The 18,491-nt window shown below is 39.5% G+C and overlaps 1 protein-coding gene across 1 annotated transcript in view; it reads right to left on the bottom strand.

Annotated features, from left to right (window-relative positions):
* The window catches only part of LOC142169841 (uncharacterized), a 32,451-nt gene extending 18,981 nt beyond the window's left edge, over positions 1-13,470 (bottom strand). Inside the window, exons 1-3 of the mRNA XM_075231762.1 lie at positions 13,435-13,470; positions 13,191-13,221; positions 11,916-12,415 (exon numbers count right to left, since the gene is read on the bottom strand). Coding sequence (XP_075087863.1) covers positions 11,916-12,415; positions 13,191-13,221; positions 13,435-13,470 — 567 coding nt within the window. The remainder of the gene's footprint in view (positions 1-11,915; positions 12,416-13,190; positions 13,222-13,434) is intronic.
* Between the last annotated feature and the right edge of the window lie 5,021 nt (positions 13,471-18,491).

Here is an 18,491-nt window from a genome sequence, read left to right as displayed (position 1 = left end):
TTCTACTATTATTAACCTCTACGCTTACTTTGGCATCACGGAGCCCGGGTTTTTAGGAAATTTTTTACGGGATATTATATCCTCCCCCACTTAAGATCATTCATCCTCGAATAAGGATCTGAGTCCATTATTAGCACCTTGTGCAACTCAGTTAACATATCCTACATTAGCAACCCCAAATTCAACTCTCTCTCTAAATTCTCAAAAATTTCGCCAGAGTTTCGTTTGTAACTAGGCCTATCCAACTGTCAGAGAGCCCGAGAAACACATTTTACAAACATGTATAGAACTCAACAACATAGCATAACTCATAACCACACCAATCGTGGCTCATGTAAATAACATATAATCAAAATGAGCATCTTTACTTTAACTGAACAAGTGATACAAAATTCTTAGGCGACAGATTCGTAAAAGAAAGGATTACAAAACTATTCAAACAAGTGAGGATACTTCTTCTTCATCTTTTCCTCGGCCTCCCACATGGCTTCTTCAACCTGTTGGTTTCTCCATAACACTTTCACGGAGACAATTTCTTTATTCCTCAACTTTTGTACTTTCCTATCAAGAATGGCAATTGGAATCTCTTCATATGACAATTCTTCATTAACCTCCATGGTCTCAACCGGAACAATAGCTGACGGATCTCCAACTACCTTCTTCAACATAGACACATGGAATACCGGGTGTACTAATGACATCTTAGGTGGTAGCTCAAGCTTGTATGCCACCTCACCAATCCTTTGAATGATTTTGTACGGCCCGACATACCTGGACTCAATTTCCCCTTTTTCCCAAACTGCATAATACCCTTCATGGGGGAAACCTTCAAGAATATCCAATCATCTTCTTTGAACTCTCCTTTGCAACGAACATCCGAATGGGATTATTGACGACTCTGAGAAGTTTTCAACCGCTCCTTTATGATCTTAACTTTTTCCATTGCCTGATACACAAGGTCTGGCCCTATCAACCCTGCTTCCCCAATCTCGAACCACCCAATGGGAGATCTACATCTCCTACCATATAATGCCTCAAATGGTGCCATATGGATACTTGCATGAAAGTTGTTGTTATAAGCAAACTCTATGAGTGGCAAACGATCATCCCAGTTATCCTTGAAATCAAGAACACAAGCACGCAACATGTCCTCAAGCGTCTGAATAGTCCGCTCTGCTTGCCCGTCAGTCTGTGGATGGAAGGTTGTACTAAGTTTCACCCGAGTACCCAAACTTTGTTGAAATTTCCTCCAAAAGTTGGCCGTGAACTTAGCCCCTCGATCGGAAATGATAGAAACTGGAGTGCCACTATTTCCTTGAAATACAATTGAGCATATTGTTCCGCTGTGTCGGTAGATTTAACTGGCAAGAAGTGTGCTGATTTCGTGAGTCGGTCCACGATCACCCAAATTAAGTCAAACTTGCATGGAGTGTCTGGTGATCCTACTACAAAATCCATATTAATAATCTCCCACTTCTATATTGGAATTTATATGTTCTGTGCCAACCAACCAGGCCGTTGATGTCCGACCTTCACTTGCTGACAGTTCGGACACCTTGCCACAAAGTCTGCCACATTCCTTTTCATGTCATTCCACCAATAGACTTCCTTGAGGTCGTGATACATCTTCGCAGAACCTGGATGCACGGAATAGTGTACCATCATCCATGCTAAGAGAAAAATCTGTAGTCTTATGTTTTTGATTCCCCTCCTTCAATTGCACCATAAATGGATCGTTGTATTGCTTCTCTTTGACTTCCACAACAAGTGATGATTTGACCCTATTTTGCCCAATTACCCCTCCTTCATTAGAGTCCGTAAGACGAACTCCCAAACTAGCTAATCGATAGGCTTCCTTGGCCAATGGCCTTTGATATACCTCTAAGTGTGCTAAACTACCCATAGATTTCCGGCTAAGAGCATCCGCCACAACATTGGCTTTCCTCGGGTGATATAGAATATCGATCTCGTAATCCTTGAGTAACTCAAGCCATCTTCTCTGCCTCAGATTCAGTTTCTTTTGTTTGAAAATATATTGAAGACTCTTTTGGTCCGTGAATATATCCACATGGACCCCATACAAATAGTGACGCCAAATTTTCAATGCAAAAAACCACCACCGCAAGTTCTAAGTCATATGTTGGATAATTCTTTTCATGATTCTTGAGTTGCCTAGAAGCATATGCTATAACTTTGCCGTGTTGCATTAACTCACACCCATGCCTAATTCTTGAAGTATCACAATATACCACAAATTCATTTGTACCGTCTGGTAAGGTCAACGTTGGTGTTGTAGTCAATCTCGACTTCAACTCCTGGAAGCTCCTTTCACAGGCATCGGACCATTGGAACTTAACTGCTTTCTGAGTCAATTTAGTCAATGAAGAGGCAAGAGTAGAGAACCTCTCCACAAACTTCATGTAATACCCTACTAAGCCCAAGAAACTGCGAATCTCGGTGGGCGTTGTAGGTCTAGGCCAATTCTTTACTACTAAAATCTTTTGAGGATCAACCTTGATTCCTTCTCTAGAGACAACATAACCCAAGAATGTAACAGATTCGAGCCAAAATTCACACTTTGAAAATTTCGCATACAATTGGGGCTGATGAAGAGTCTGCAACACTGCCGTGAGATGATCGGCATGGTCCTCCCGACCTCATGAATACACAAGAATATAGTCAATGAACACTATCACAAAGGAGTCTAGGAAAGTCTTGAAAACCCGATTCATAAGATCCATGAAAGCCGCTGGGGCATTTGTTAGCCCAAAAGACATCACCAGAAATTCAAAATGCCCATACTGGGTCCTAAAAGCTATTTTCGGAATATCCTGCTCCCTAATCTTCAATTGGTGATACCCGGATCGTAAATCAATTTTGGATAAGTATTTAGCACACTGTAACTGATCAAACAAATCATCTATTCTTGGTAGTGGGTATTTGTTTTTTATTGTGACTTCGTTGAGATGCCAGTAGTCAATGCACATCCTCAGTGATCCATATTTCTTCCTCACTAAGAGAACCGGTGCACCCCATGGCGACACACTGGATCAGATGAAACCCTTCTCTAACAAATCCTTCAATTGTTCCTTTAGTTCCTTCAATTCAGCTGGTGTCATTCTGTATGGCGGAATAGATATAGATTGCGTGCCTGGCATCACATCAATCCCAAAATTAATCTCCCTGTCTCGTGGAATCCCAGGGAGCTCATCAGGAATGACCTCCGGAAATTCTTTCACAACTGGCACTGACTCGAGTGTAGGTGCCTCAGCATCGGTGTCCGTAACCTGGACCAAGTAATATATACACCCCTTGTTAATCATATCTGTGGCCTTATGGTAAGAAATAAACCTACCATTCGGCACCACATTATCCCCTTTCCAATCAACAATTGGCTCACTTGGAAATTCAAACCTCACAGTTCTAGTTCGGCAGTCGAGCTTAGCAAAACATGAATAAAGCCAATCCATCCCCATAATTACATCAAAATCAACCATCCCCAATTCAATGAGATCGGCCACAGTGTCCCGACCACGCACCGTGACAACACAACCCCTATAAACTCGTGCGGCCACAATAGACTCGACAACTGGAGTAGATACAGAGAACGACTCAGGAAGTTATTCCGGTTCTATCCCAAATTCCATAGCAACATAAGGGGTAACATAGGATAAGGTGGAACCAGGATCAATAAGAGCATATACATCATGAGTTTGGACAGTCAATATACCTATGACAACATCTGGAGAAGCCTATGCATTCTGGAGACCGCTCATAGAATAGAAATGGTTGGGTCCTCTTGAACTCTGCGCACCATCCCTAGCTGTACCACGCCCTGCTGGTGCCGGAGGGCCTCGACCTGGAGGGGTTGCGGAAGATGTAGCAGCTACAGAACTGGATGGATGTGCTATGCCCCTGCTCGCCCCCTGGCGGGATGAATGACACTCCCTTTGAATATGACCCCTCAATCCGCACCCGTAACATATAGGTAAGTCCATGTAACAAATACCCAAGTGCATCTTCCCACACCTGGGGCATGAGGGCCTCCGCTGCTGCGGGAACCTCCCTCATGATCGGCCCTGATAGTGGGGTCCCCTGCTGCCCTGATTGGGCCTGAAGCGACTCCTCTACTGTTGACTGTGCCCCGCTGGCGGTGCACTGGCTGAAGACTGAGCATGAGACTGGGATGGCCCTGACAACCCTCCCCTGAAAGTTGATCGTCCCCCACCAAATGACTCCTCAAAGTTGCCCGCGGACCGAGCCTTGCTGGTACCATCTCTCTCCCTCATGTTCTTCAACTTGCGGTCCTCTGTAGCTTGAGAAAATGCTTCTATTTTCCCATAGTTCATGTCTGAATTCAAGGCAGTTGTAGCGGCCTCATTGATAACCAAGGGGCTAAGGCCCTGCACAAACCGGCGCACTCTAGCCTCCATAGTAGGCAACATGAGAATGGCATATTTTGATAGGCGCGCGAACTCTATGTGATACTCCCACACAGTCCTACTCCCTTGCTTAAGATTCTCAAATTGTGCGGCACGGGCTGCCCTAGTCTCGGCAGGCAAGAAATGGTGTATAAAGGCATCAATAAACTCACTCCATCTCGCTGGAGGGCTCCCTCCCTCCCGAGAGTCCTCCCATAGCTCAAACCAAGAATAGGCCACTCCTTTCAGGCGGTAGAAGGCCAACTCCACTCCCTCCGTCTCAGTAGCGTGCATAACCCGGAGAGTCTTATGCATCTCATCAATGAAGTCTTGTGGGTCCTCCTCGGGATTAGCACCCATGAACACCTGAGGATCCAACTGTAGAAACATGTTCACCTTGGAACCACTAGAATTCTCTTGTTGGCTAGAGGATGTAGGTGCAACATTCGACCTTTGGTCCTGAGAAGCCACTATCTGAATAGCTCCCCAAAGATCCCCATCAGAAATACCAGAGCTGGAAGTTGGGGATGGAGGTGGAATCGAAATGTCAGGTGGAGGAACCGTCGCACCCTCAGTAGGTGTAGGAACTGGTGTGGCCTAGGATGGTGAAGTGGAATCAGGTAGTATAGCAGTCGGGGGATTATCTTCACCCCTTGGGTGTTCACCCGCTTCATCAAATAAAGGTTCAGCTGCCACTCCTAATGCGGCGTTGGCTCCTTGGCCAGTTCTTGCTCTCTTCTTAGGTGCCATATACTAAAAGTTAAAGGAATGCACGAGTTAGATGAGGAACAGTTGCATAATTAGTTTCATCGCACGATCCAGAATATCAAAGAAGGGTATTGTTCCTAAATGTCCAAGTAGCCTCCAACTTATAGATGTGGTCGACAGCACACCAATAAGAAGGACTCTACCAGACACGGCTCCGAGACATCCTAGGATCCTTAAAACCTTAGGCTCTGATACCAAGTTTGTCATGCCCCATCCTCGGGAAGAGCAACCGGCGCTCAACCGAGTGAACCCGACAGAGCAAGCCTGTTAGATATTTTCTACCCAATTAACCCATGATCAATAGAAGACGTAATTTTACTAATTATACAGTAGGAGTTTTATTCATACAATCCTAAATCATTTCATTAGTCATTGCGCTTTTAAGTCCCAAAATACACGTTTCTTAAAGTTCAAGTGGAATAAGTGATCAAACACAACATGACTTGTTTAACATTCCCAACACCCATATACAACCCACATAGTGTCTACAGAGCCTCTAAAGATACAAAAAAGAGTAAAGATGGTACCAGCAACAAAGCCCCGGCGATACCTCAAAAAGTGACCATAATATAAACAAAAGGTACAATACATGACTCCAGAATGAAATGGGGGCTCACCGAGTCTGCTGGGAAGAGGATGCAGCACTATCTGTGATCCGAATTGTCTGCTTTGTAATCACCTGCATCCATTTAAAGATGCAGCGCCCCCCGGCAAAAGAGATGTTAGTACCGTCGAATAGCACTAGTATGTATAGATAAACACCAACTCAATAGAATGAATAATAATACAAGAGGAACAGTCAAGAATTCAATAAGGGCTTCAAATGATAGTAAAACAACAAGTTAAGGATCATATACATTTTCAAGAGAATTTTCATATTACTAGGTTGAGTGACCTTTAGTACCGATGTTCCACAATTCACAATACCTCTGTATTCTTACATGGAGTCCGATCTCGGCTTGATCGGCTAGGCCGACTCATCTGAGACATTTACACAATTTCATTATAACTTTCCAGCACAGTACCACTATGTGTGCGACATGGCGTCTGATCACTGCCCGACCGGCTAGGCCATCTAATTTGAGACATCAACCCTTTTTTAGAATTTCATCCACAATACCACTGTGTTCTTACACGGAGTCCGATATCGGACCGAATGGCTAGGCTATCTCACTTGAGACATCAAACCTTTTCAGTCAATCATCTCACATCTTGCTTCTTTCATGTACTTTTGATTCATTGACACTAATGATTAATTACAAAGTCATTCTTAGCACTTGGCCGTATTTCATAGTTCCAGACCTTTTTTTCACATTCAATATCATTATCAAAATCAATAAGGCTCCCCATTCAAGACATTAAATTCACATATGAGCAATTTGGGAATCTTAGGCACTTAGAGGCTTTTTATACAATTTGGCATAACAACCTTTATTTCGATCTTGACATGAAGTCTTAACATTTCTAACACATATTCCGCATTTTTAAACACATCCTCAATGACAAGATAACATGATGAATCATTTAGAATAAATATTGAACTTACATCCTTCAACACAAACACGTTAGAAATTGCCAATTCTATAATGATCAAGGGCTTACTCAACATACCTCAATTGAGCTCCTTAAAACTCTAAGATGTTCTGGAATATTAGCCACTTCAATATATTTTAGCAATATAACAAAATTGAACCAAAATTAGGAAGATGGACATGGTTTTAACTCATTTGAGCATATTATCAAACACTAGGTGTGCATCTATGCCTTAAGGCCCTTTTTCTTTGTAGAGGATTCCATCCTTCCCCAACATATTCTTTGTCATTTTTAGCTCACAGTCTTCCCACATACTACAAGGATACATGCACGCAAGGTAATTACTCCCATACCCATGAATTACCTTACTAATGATCCATTCTAGTTACATTTTGAAATTAATAGTTTGGGTAATAGAATCTTACCTCTTAGGAAGAAGACCTAGGTGCCTCTCTTGATAATCTTAAACATTCTAAGTGAGAATTGGAGAGCAATGTGATGAAGATCACTTCTCCCACTAGGACCCTCTCTCTCACTCTAAAAATATCAGAAAATATGATCAAAATGGTCCATGGGATGTGTTTTAACGAAATAGGGTCGGGTTTAAAAATCCCAAAAATGAAGCTCCGGAACAAGGGTCTGCGATCGCATAATCGATATGCGGACCGCATATCGGTCGCGTAATCGGTGACCAAAACAGGCAAAAACATGTCCCCGGTTGTGGTCACTATGCGGCCCACAACCTGTTCTGCGGTCGCATAATGAACCGCAGAACAGTTTTGCAGTCGCATAGTCGACCGCAAAATTTCATCCAATCTGGCCCAATTAACTGCCTCACTCTACGGCCATTATGCGGTCCGTAGAGTGATTCTGCAATCGCATAATGGACCGCGGAAATGCATAACACTACCAAACATTTTCCTTTACTTTTTGGCGCATTTTTAACCCAAATAGTCCGAAACCGCGGCGAGAAAGCTCGCCGCGAAGAATTTCTACTATTATTAACCTCTACTCCTACTTTGGCATCACGGAACCCGGGTTTTTAGGAATGACTTTATGGGGTCTTACATTTCAGTTTCCCGGTGAACCCGTTATTGAATGGAAGGGGAACATTGTTACACCGAAAGGTTGGTTTTCCTATCTAAAGGCAAGGAGGATGATCTCAAAAGGTTACATTTATCATCTCGTTCGTGTTAGAGATATGGAGGCGAACTCCCAGATGAACTCCCAGGCCTTCCTCCTGAAAGGGAGATTGAGTTTAACATTGTTGTGTTACATGACACTCAGCCGATCTCTATCCCTATGTACAGGATGGCCCCGGCTGAGTTGCGAGAGTTGAAGGCACAGTTGAAGGACTTGCTGGATAAGGGATTCATTAGGCCTAGCACTTCACCTTGGGGTACGCCGGTCTTGTTTGTGCGGAAGAAGGATGGGTCGTTAAGGATGTGTATCGAATATCAGCAGTTGAATAAGGCTACTATAAAGAACAAGTATCCACTTTCAAGGATTGACGACATGTTTGACCAACTCCAGGGTGCTAAGTATTTCTCCAAGATTGCTTTACGTTCAGGGTATCATCGGGTGAGGGTTAAGGAGAGGGATATTCCAAAGACGGCCTTCCGACCAAGATGTGGGTACTTTGAGTTCTCGGTGATGTCGTTCGGGCTAACAAATGCCCCAACATCTTTTATAGATCTCATGAATAGTGTATTCAGACCCTATCTTGACGTGTTCATGATCGTATACATTGATGATATTCTTGTGTATTCTCATTCAGAGGCGGAACATGTGGGCCACTTGCGGATAGAATTACAGACCCTTCAGGATTGTAATTTATATGTTAAGCTCTCCAAATGTGAATTCTGGCTGAACTCAGTAGCATTCCTTGGCCGTGTGATATCTGACGAGGGTATTAGTGTCGACACTCAGAAGATTGATGCAGTGAAGAATTGGCCAAGACCTACAACACCATCAGAAGTCCGCAGCTTCCTGGGCTAGCAGGATATTATAGGCGGTTTGTAGAAGGGTTTTCCTCTATATTAGCACCATTGACTAAGTTAACACAGAAAGCTACCAAGTTCCAGTGGTCTGATGCTTGTGAACGTAGTTTTCAGGGAATTGATTGACATCTGCGCCAGTGGTCACTCTCCCAAAAGGAACAGAAGGTTATGTGGTATATTGTGATGCCTCAGGTATAGGTTTGGGGTGCGTATTGATGCAACGTGGGAAGGTGATTGCTTATGCTTCGAGACAACTGAAGAAACATGAAAAGAATTACCCGACTCATGATTTGGAATTGGCTGCAGTAATATATGCTTTGAAGATATGGCGACACTACTTATATGGCTTCCATGTTGACATCTACACAAATCACAAGAGTTTACAATATATCTTCAAGAAGAATGAGTTGAATTTGAGACAACGTAGGTGGCTTGAATTATTGAAAGACTAAGATGTCGAGATATTGTACCATGTCGGTAAAGCCAATGTTGTGGCAGACGCTCTCAGTCATAAGTAAATGGGAAGCTTAGTACATATTGAAGCAGGTAGACGTAGGTTGACTAAAGAACTTCAGCAGCTGGCCAATATGAGAATCGAATTATTAAACTGTGATGACAGAGGTGTTAATGTACAGAATACATCGGAATCATCTTTGGTAGCCGAGGTAAAAGCACGACAATATGAAGATCCTACCTTAGTACGATTGAGAAAGGGCATTCAGCATCGTAAGATTACGGCTTTCGAGATTGGAGAAGATGGGAAAATGAGATACCAGGGCCGATTATGTGTGCTTTATGTGGCAGGGTAGCGAGAGAAGATTATGACTGAGATTCATCAGTCCCGATATTCCATCCATCCCGGCTCGACAAAGATGTATCATGACATTAAGGAGCAGTATTGGTGGGATAATATGAAGAAGTCTATTGCAAAATTTGTAGCCAAGTGTCCTAATTGTCAACAAGTAAAATTCGGCATCAGAAACCTGGTGGATTGATTCAAAATATAGAGATTCTGACTTGGAAATGGGAGATGATAAATATGGACTTCATTATTGGATTACCTCGCTCTTATCATAAGTTTGACTCCATTTGGGTGATAGTTGATCGACTTACAAAATCTGCCCATTTTCTGCCAGTTAAGACAACTTGCACGGCTGAAGATTATACGAAGTTGTATATCAAGGAGATTGTTAGGCTTCATGGTATGCTAGTATCTATTATATCGAACCGAAGATCTTAATTCACAGCTAACTTTTGGAGGTCTTTTCAGAAGGGTTTAGGCACACAAGTGAATCTCAGCACTGCATTCCATCCGTAGAGTGATGGACAGGCTGAACGTACCATTCAGACACTTGAAGATATGCTACGAGCATGTGTTATAGATTTCAAGGGGAATTTGGATGATCATCTGCCACTCATAGAATTCGCCTACAATGATAGCTACCAATCCAGTGTATGGGAGGAGATGTAGATCACCAGTTGGATGGTCCGAAGTCGGTGAAACAGAATTATATGGGCCAGATTTGATTCACCAAGCCATTGAGAAGGTGAAAGTGATACAAGAGCAACTGAGGACAGCGTAAAGCAGGCAAAAGTCTTATTCTGATGTTCGACGTCGTGATCTGAAGTTTGAGGTTGGTGATTGGGGTTTCCTGAGGATCTCACCGATGAAGGGTGTTATGCGTTTTGGGAAGAAAGGTAAGCTGAGTTCGCGGTATATCAGGCCATACAAAATTCTTCAACGAATTTGACAGGTTTCTTATGAGTTAGAATTGCCATCCGAATTGGAATTTGTACACCCGATATTCTATGTATCTATGTTGATAAAATGTATTGGAGACCTTTCTCTGGTCATCCCTATCAAAGATGTACAAGTTACGGAGGATATATCATATGAAGAAGTGTCAGTGTCTATATTGGATTGACAAGTCCACAAGCTGAGAACAAAGGATGTAGCCTCCGTCAAAGTATTGTGGAGAAACAAGAATAAGGAAGAAACGACATGGGAAGCAGAAGAAGAGATAAAGTCTAGATACCCTTACTTGTTCCAGATTAAAGGTTCTTAATAGTTGACCCTTACGTATACTCTTCACCTCGTACGTGTATCCTAAAGCATTTTCTGTTTATCCTTAGATAACGAGGATGAGAGGAGAAGGCAAAATACAACGAAAACTGAAACGGCTCTAAGAGGTAAACAATAGCCTGAGAATACTCTTAATAAAAATTGGTGATACATAACTAATGTACATATCTATAATGCTTTGTATAACCTTGTGAGGCTGCAAGTCGGGTTTAACTACTTATAGGTTTGGCTAGTGTCCATTTTATATGAGCTAGACTCCCCATAAACTCTTACATTCGAGGACGAATATTCCTGAGGGAGGAAGGATGTAACATACAGCACTATAGTAAATCCATATAAATTTGAAGGGATTAAGGTTACTCATGTGGTTATAGGGGATTTATGACAGTATTAACAAAGACCCCGTAATTTTGACAACCTTTTAGTAAAGATTTGATAAGTTTGCTTTTAAGTAGTTTTTGTTATTTTTACTTTTTGGATGGCCATTAAATTAAGTACATGATATGCGGAAGTTTATAAATGAGATTTTTCTTTATTAGAAAAATAGAAATTATTTTTTTCATAAAGTGAGAGTTATTTTGTTTTATCGTTTTAAGAACTTATAGTAGAAAATTTTGTATTTTGATATTATATTGGGAAAAATTAGAATTTGATATGATATTTTATTTTAATCAATGTCTTAACCTTTATAAAATATTAACATATTTATTTTGTTACCATGTATAATAATTACCAATTAATAGATAAGTTTGTAAATAACATTATATACTTATTTTACTAGATAAGAATTAACTTTTTTGGAATAAAGTATTTTATCAAAGTAGTTATAGTAATCTGTTTCAGTCGGTTTTGTTGTATATAGCTTTACGATAGCCTTGTCGGCCCATGTTATATGTGTTTATGTCGTTATCTATCATTGTTGGTTGTTTGTGATTCATGTCTACCATTTATGTTGACCTCGTTGGACCTTACAGATAATAAGAAAGGTTAGATAAAATGTATGTCGGTGCTCGACAAGTATAGCCGGTTACCAGTCATGACCCTCCAGTTTGGGGTCGTGACATCTTGCATCCATAAGGGAGGCTTACTGGTCCTGGAGAATTTTCTAACCTGAGCAGGTACAACACCAAGTGAGTTAATTCCTGCAGCAGCATCAACAACTTCTATAGAATCAAGGTGACCCTCAACATGAGTATCAACAGGTGCTACATTATCTGGGAGATCACATGCAGGATTTGTAGGACTTGTAGAAAAGTCTGGTGTGTGGTGAGGAGAATCAACATGAGAAAGATGAGGCTCCCCCTCCGATATAACATCAGCCTCATGTGGAAGAACATCAGCACCAAGAGAAGAATCTGTGGCAGATAATCTGGGATCTGCACTAATTGGTGAGAGCAGATCCAGTATAGGAAATATAGTGCTTCCAGGAGATAACATATGCTTGAAAGGAAAGATGTCTTCCTGAAAAACAATATTTTTATTAACAAATAGAGACTTAGAGTTAAAGTCATACAGAACATAACCCACATAACCCTTTTGAGATGAAGAATAGCCCAGGAAGACAACAAGGATGGCTCTTGGTGAAAACTTGTCAACAATTCTAGGACATACTGCATAACATAGACAACCAAAAACCTTTAAGTGTTGCAGGGAGGATGCAAGTAAAGCAAATCAAATGGTGATTTGTACCCAAGTGTTCTAGATGACAGCCTGTTGAAGAGGTAGACTGCAGTGAAGACACATTCACCCCAAAACCATAGAGGAACAGCAACCTGGAACCTGAAAGACTTGGCCATGTCTAAGATAGTTATGTGTTTCCTCTCAACAATTCTATTTTGTTGAGGGGTGTAGACACATGTACTCTAATGAAAGATACCAATACTAGAGAGCAACTATTTAAACTCATTACTGAAAAACTCACTCATTATCATTCCTTAAGACTTTTATTGAAGCTGAAAACATGTTCTTTATTTGAGTTAGAAAGTCTCTTAGTACAACTATAACTTCTGATTTGAAGTTGAGCAGAAAAATCCAAATGTATCTGGTATAGTCATCAACTACTGTGACAAAATACCTCTTACCACTTTGAGAGGGAACTCTTTATTTCCCCCAGATATCACAATGAACTAAGTCAAATGCAGATTGAGACACTGATGTACTTAAAGGAAAATGCAATCTAGATTGTTTAGCAACTGGGCATACATGACAGTGATGAGTTCCTGTCTAACTTCCTTATTACATCAATAGGAGCATGTCCTAATCTCCTATGCGATACTACTTCAGAATCAAATAAGTTGGCTCTGTGAGCACACTTATTTTCTGGTATTGCTGTAGAATACTGTGATGATCCTCCTTAAAGTATGTACAAATCATGCTCCTCCTTACCAGTCCCCTTCACCTGACCACTGTAAAGATCCTGAAAAATACAGAAGTCAGAGAAGAATGCAACTATGCATTGAAGTTCTTTGGTGAGTTGAGACACTGAGAGTAAGTTGTATCTAAAGTCTGGATTGTATAGCACATTAGAGATATTGTTATTTCTAAGTACTGAGGAGGTTCCTTTATGTGATATAAAGACTATATTCCCATAAGGTAATTGACTAGTGCACCTCTCTGAACTTGGAATTACTTGACAAAGGGTAAGAGCATCAAGTTGTGAAGTCATATGATTTTAGGCTCATGTGTCTATAATCCAATTACGCTTAAGATAATTGGACATTAGAGTAATTAGAGTGTAGATGATTCTGGACCCTCTTCATTCCATTTGGACAACATCTAAAGAATTTGCTGGTACTGCTCCTTGGTGAAGAAAGGAACAACAGGAGTATTGTTGGGAGTAGTTTGTGTAAACTGAGGCATGTAAGCATGTTGGACTTGTTGCATCCCTGGTTGAGTTCCATAAGAGACTTGCTGAGTGCCTGCTTCTACAGCATTTGGAAATATTGGAGTACTCACACTATTTGCATACACTCGAGAACTCTGCCCATTTTTCTTTCCTTTGAAGTCTGATAGATATCCATAAAGTTTGTAGCAATTCTCCTTTGTGTGCCCATTATAATGACAATATTCACACTGAACCTAATTCTTTCTATACTTGAAGTTTTCACCTGCATTTGCTGGGTTCTTATTACAATAGAATACAACTCCTTCTATGACTTCAGTAGTTTGTGTGGTTTGAGTGAAATTGGAGAGTAGAGAGTAGGCTTTGTTAATGCTAGGAATTGGAGACATCATCATAATTTGGCTTCTTGACTGTGAGTAGGACTCATTCAATTCCATCAGAAACTGAAGTATCTTGTGATACTCAAAGTGTTGGGCATAGTTTTTAGACTCAGGACATGGACAACCAGGATAAGGCATTAACACATCAAACTCATCCCAGAAATCTCTTAATTTGGAGAAGTAGTCAGCAATAGACACGGTACTTTGAGCGAGGGTATGAATCTCTCTATGTAGACACAGAACCCTGGATCCATTCACCTTATCGAATCTCTCCTTTAAATCCTCCCAAAACTTGTGAGCATTAGAAGCATATACTACACTACTAAGTAAACCTGACCTTATTAGAGTGTCTGTTGGTTGAAGGAAGAGTGGGTGATTATGGTCAATTGATCGAAATACAGTTGCACTAGTGGCGGAATTGACAGGAAATGAAGTTTCAGATAACATTTCTTCTCCAATCGTCATTTTTAGTCGTTTCTCAAGAGTAAACCCTAGTCTTTCTGCTACACGCTACAATTGGACAATTTACCACAAAACTGTGAAATTACGATAACGAGATTAAAGACTAGCTTGAGTATTACCTTCGATCTACTCTGGTGGCTCTGATACCATGTTAGTTGCCATGGATCTGAAGGTTGAGCTCGAGGAAGAAGACATGCAAGAGAAGGCCACACTTAGGGGATATGAGAAAACATAATCTGTTATTGAGAAGAAAGTGATACAACTGTATATCTGTACATGAGTGTACTACAATATGCATGAATATAGGTATATTCAGCTATATTAAAAAAATATAGACCTTCAAAATACATAAACACATGCAAAAAAATATATTTATACAAAATTATAATGTGTTTGAGTGAATTTGAATATAATATAATGTATTTGTATCATTGTATGTGACTAAAAAATAAAAAAGAATATTCGTCGGAGATGGCATTTTCTGGCCAACACTTCACTACCTCTTCCATTACAATTTACAACGCTTCCAATTTGACTGCTTCTTGCTCTTTTCTCTCTTACTTACCACATTAAGAATCCCTCTTTCTCTTCAATCTATATGTCGCCCAAGGTATCTCCGCCTCCTTTTTTTTATTATAGGTTTACCTTCATGTTTCTAATTTTGAGATTTTTAGGCTTTCTTTCGTGATTTGTTTTTCTTTCGTATATCTATGATTCGGCCTATTTTGCTCGAAGATAAAGAGAGAAGAAAATTTTTGAGAGAGAATCATGTGTTAATTGAAAGAAAGAGAAAGGAAAAACATAAATAGCGTATTTCATGCCTCAATGGTAGTATATACCATAAAATAAAAAAGGTAGCTATAGAAAATAATATTTTAAAATAATTTTGGTTTATAATAAATATAGTGTATACCTTTGCTATAGGAGGTAAAATTTCCTAGATTAAATTGGGGATGGATCTTTTAATAAGGTGTTGTCACGTAGCCCAATATTAAAAATAAGGGTAAATCTGATCCATAGTATAACGATCGGGTTTGAAATGACCAAATAGCAAAACGCATATGGTACATTCAAATAATTTTTGAAAGTAAAGGGATAAATTTGGTCATTTTCTGTTTATTATTTATACCTCCCTAAGTCAGAATTATTCTTGTGTGCATTATAAAGCAAGAACAATAGCAAATGATGTGATGAAATATAAAGTATAAAATATATAAGATTTCAAAAACCTAAGCAAAAAGAGACTGATTTTATATCAAAATTCGTAACTAAAATCGAGTTTAAAAAATTCTTTTACAATATAATTATCAAACATGTATCACGCATGTATCCATCACACGTGTATACATGGATATACATGTGATACACATTCGATACACATGATACATATGTGATACACAAATGATACACAATGTGATACACATATCATCTTTTTCATGTTCATCTTCTATTTCGAATTTTCAATTCAAACCACCTTAAAACTCCACCAAATCATCTCAAAACTAAGATTCAAAACTCCTAAATATATATTCAATATATTTCAATAACATCCACCCAAAAAAGCAAAAAATTAACCTTTTTGAGCTATAAATAATTAATTGGATAATATTAGTAGCATTTGGTTAATTTTGATAATATTCTATGAATTAGCTAATTTTTATACTATGCACTGACATAACTGGTTCACTTTCTCTCTTAAGTACAATGCAAATACATGAGGTCGGGGCATTACAAAACGTCACTATACATTTCACAAATGGGAAAAAAAAAAATCCTCTTTAATAATAAAGCTTTAGAAATTAAATAAGACGATCAGAAGGTTCAAACATTTGCATAATATCTTTGGGTTGCCAAATGATATCGTTGTGGTGGTTACGTCAACTGGAATCAATAAAAGAAAAAGACGCAGAAAATCTATACAGTGTACAGTACTGATTTTACATAGCACTACCTGGCCCAAACTTGTACGGCTTGACCACATCTAAAGCACCTCTTTTGCTGATATTTTAATTCAACGAAAGAAGAAAAGTTTTTAGTATTAGTTGAATGAGATGTTGAAATGGAAAGAAAATAAGAAGTTTAAATAGAGATAGAGGGAAACCAAGCAAGAAGGGGAAGGGGTGTGTTGGGGGTGGGAGGTGGATTGCAAAAGAGTTCATAGATGTGGCATATTTTTTAGGCTTAAAGGAAGAAATAATTGAGAGGGATCAGCTGATGAGAAATACATTAAAATGAAGAGAATTAAAGGCTGAACAAAGAAAGCAAAATACGCATTATCCCTTCGAACAACGTATTAATAAAGGTTCCTCGCAGTTCAAATTCATGAACAATATCATATAGTATCTTCTCCTAGCTCTTTTTTCAGTTCATGATTTAATATTTTGGACATATTAATTTTCTGTAATTTATTTTAAGCAAAATAATCATAAAATTAACTAGAAAAAACTAGCTGTAAGATAACTTTGAAAAGTAGAAATTTTTGGATTAAAATAAACCCAAAAAAAAACTCTAACTCTTTGATTTATCTATTCGTCCCCCTTATTTCTAGGAGTAATTGAATAAATTGTCAGTTACAAGCTAAGGAATCTCCTTTCGCCGAGTATTCTAAGCAATGGCCCATGTAGATAAGGATCCTAATTCCCATCTTGGTTTCTGTTATTTAAAAATTTACACCAGATAGCTACTCTAAAGAACTGTTATTTAAAAATTAGCCGGTGCGTAATGAATTTCAATTTTTCAGTTCAATTTTTCGGATCAAGAGTGTCCTGAACTATTCTTGTTTACCCGAAAAAACGGATAGAGTTGAATTTGTACGTAGTTCTAAAGATATGTGGTATAGCTTAATACAAATCGTAAGGACAAATAGAAATATCAAATATGGATTGCAAAGAATGCGAAGTAAATAAGGTTGTAAAGAAGATGATTTTTAGGACTAAGCAAGATGAATCAATTAATGAAGCTTTAAAGAATAACTCCCGAATATAGGAGAATATGATGCTTGAATTACAATGTAAGCCAAAAAAACTGCCTTCTACAGAAATGTAGCCATCCTCTTTATAGTGGAGGATCCTACTTTCGATATAATTAAAAATACATAGTGGAGAATCCATGATAAATTAGTTTTTTTCTAATTTCCGTCGAGATTCTCTCCCTTAATGTGTTTGCAACGGCTCTTGTCTGTGAGCTCGAACTCGATCGGCCTCGGTGTTGGTCGGTAGTGCTTCTAGAGCTCGATATGGACTCAGGATCAGGTGATGATTAGGACTCGATCCCGGTTGGCCTCTGCCCCTTAAGCTCGAAATCATCTCATTTCAGTTCGATTCAGACCCGAGCTCGATGATGACTTCGAACTCGGTGTTTGACCTATATCTGGAATCCGAAGCTTGTTTGTACCATCTTCGGAACCCATTACGAAGTCTTTCTTTGATCTATTATGTTTCTACTTCGATCAATCGTATGAAGGCCGAAATCTATTTCGACCATATACAAATAGTCCCCTTGTTTCTCGGGAAGGATGTGGTGAGAAACGATATAATTTTTTAACGGCTCGATCGGATTATAAGCTGACGTTTACATTGGACTCGATCATGACGCACGTGATAGCTGTCCCGTCGATTTAGTCTTTCAAGGTATTTATTGCATGTCAGACGGTGGTCGGCCACCGCTGATACTGAACCGCCATTGCTTTAATCTATAAATAGCCCTTCCCTTTATCATTCACCGCTTTTACATTTTCAATCCTCTAAATTTCTCAAGTTCTTTTTCATATTCTCTGAGTTTATTCGCAAATCTGTGATTCCTCTTTGCAAAATTCTTCTTCTAAACCACCAAATCTTTGTCACCTTCTTTAAATCCAAAATGGTGAAGACATCAAAAATCATCCCCCGAAAAGAAAAAGCTTCTTCTTCCCAATCTGCCGCTGACAAAACACCAGTAGATCCACGGCCTGAGGAGTGTGTTCCGGTGGCGTGTGTTCTTACCTCCGATTTCAAACTCGATAAA

The sequence above is a fragment of the Nicotiana tabacum genome, chromosome 15 (assembly GCF_000715075.1).
Source record: "Nicotiana tabacum cultivar K326 chromosome 15, ASM71507v2, whole genome shotgun sequence".
Lineage (NCBI taxonomy): Eukaryota > Viridiplantae > Streptophyta > Magnoliopsida > Solanales > Solanaceae > Nicotiana > Nicotiana tabacum.
Note: the sequence above shows the minus strand (reverse complement) of the source record. Positions and strands in the feature narration are given on the sequence as shown.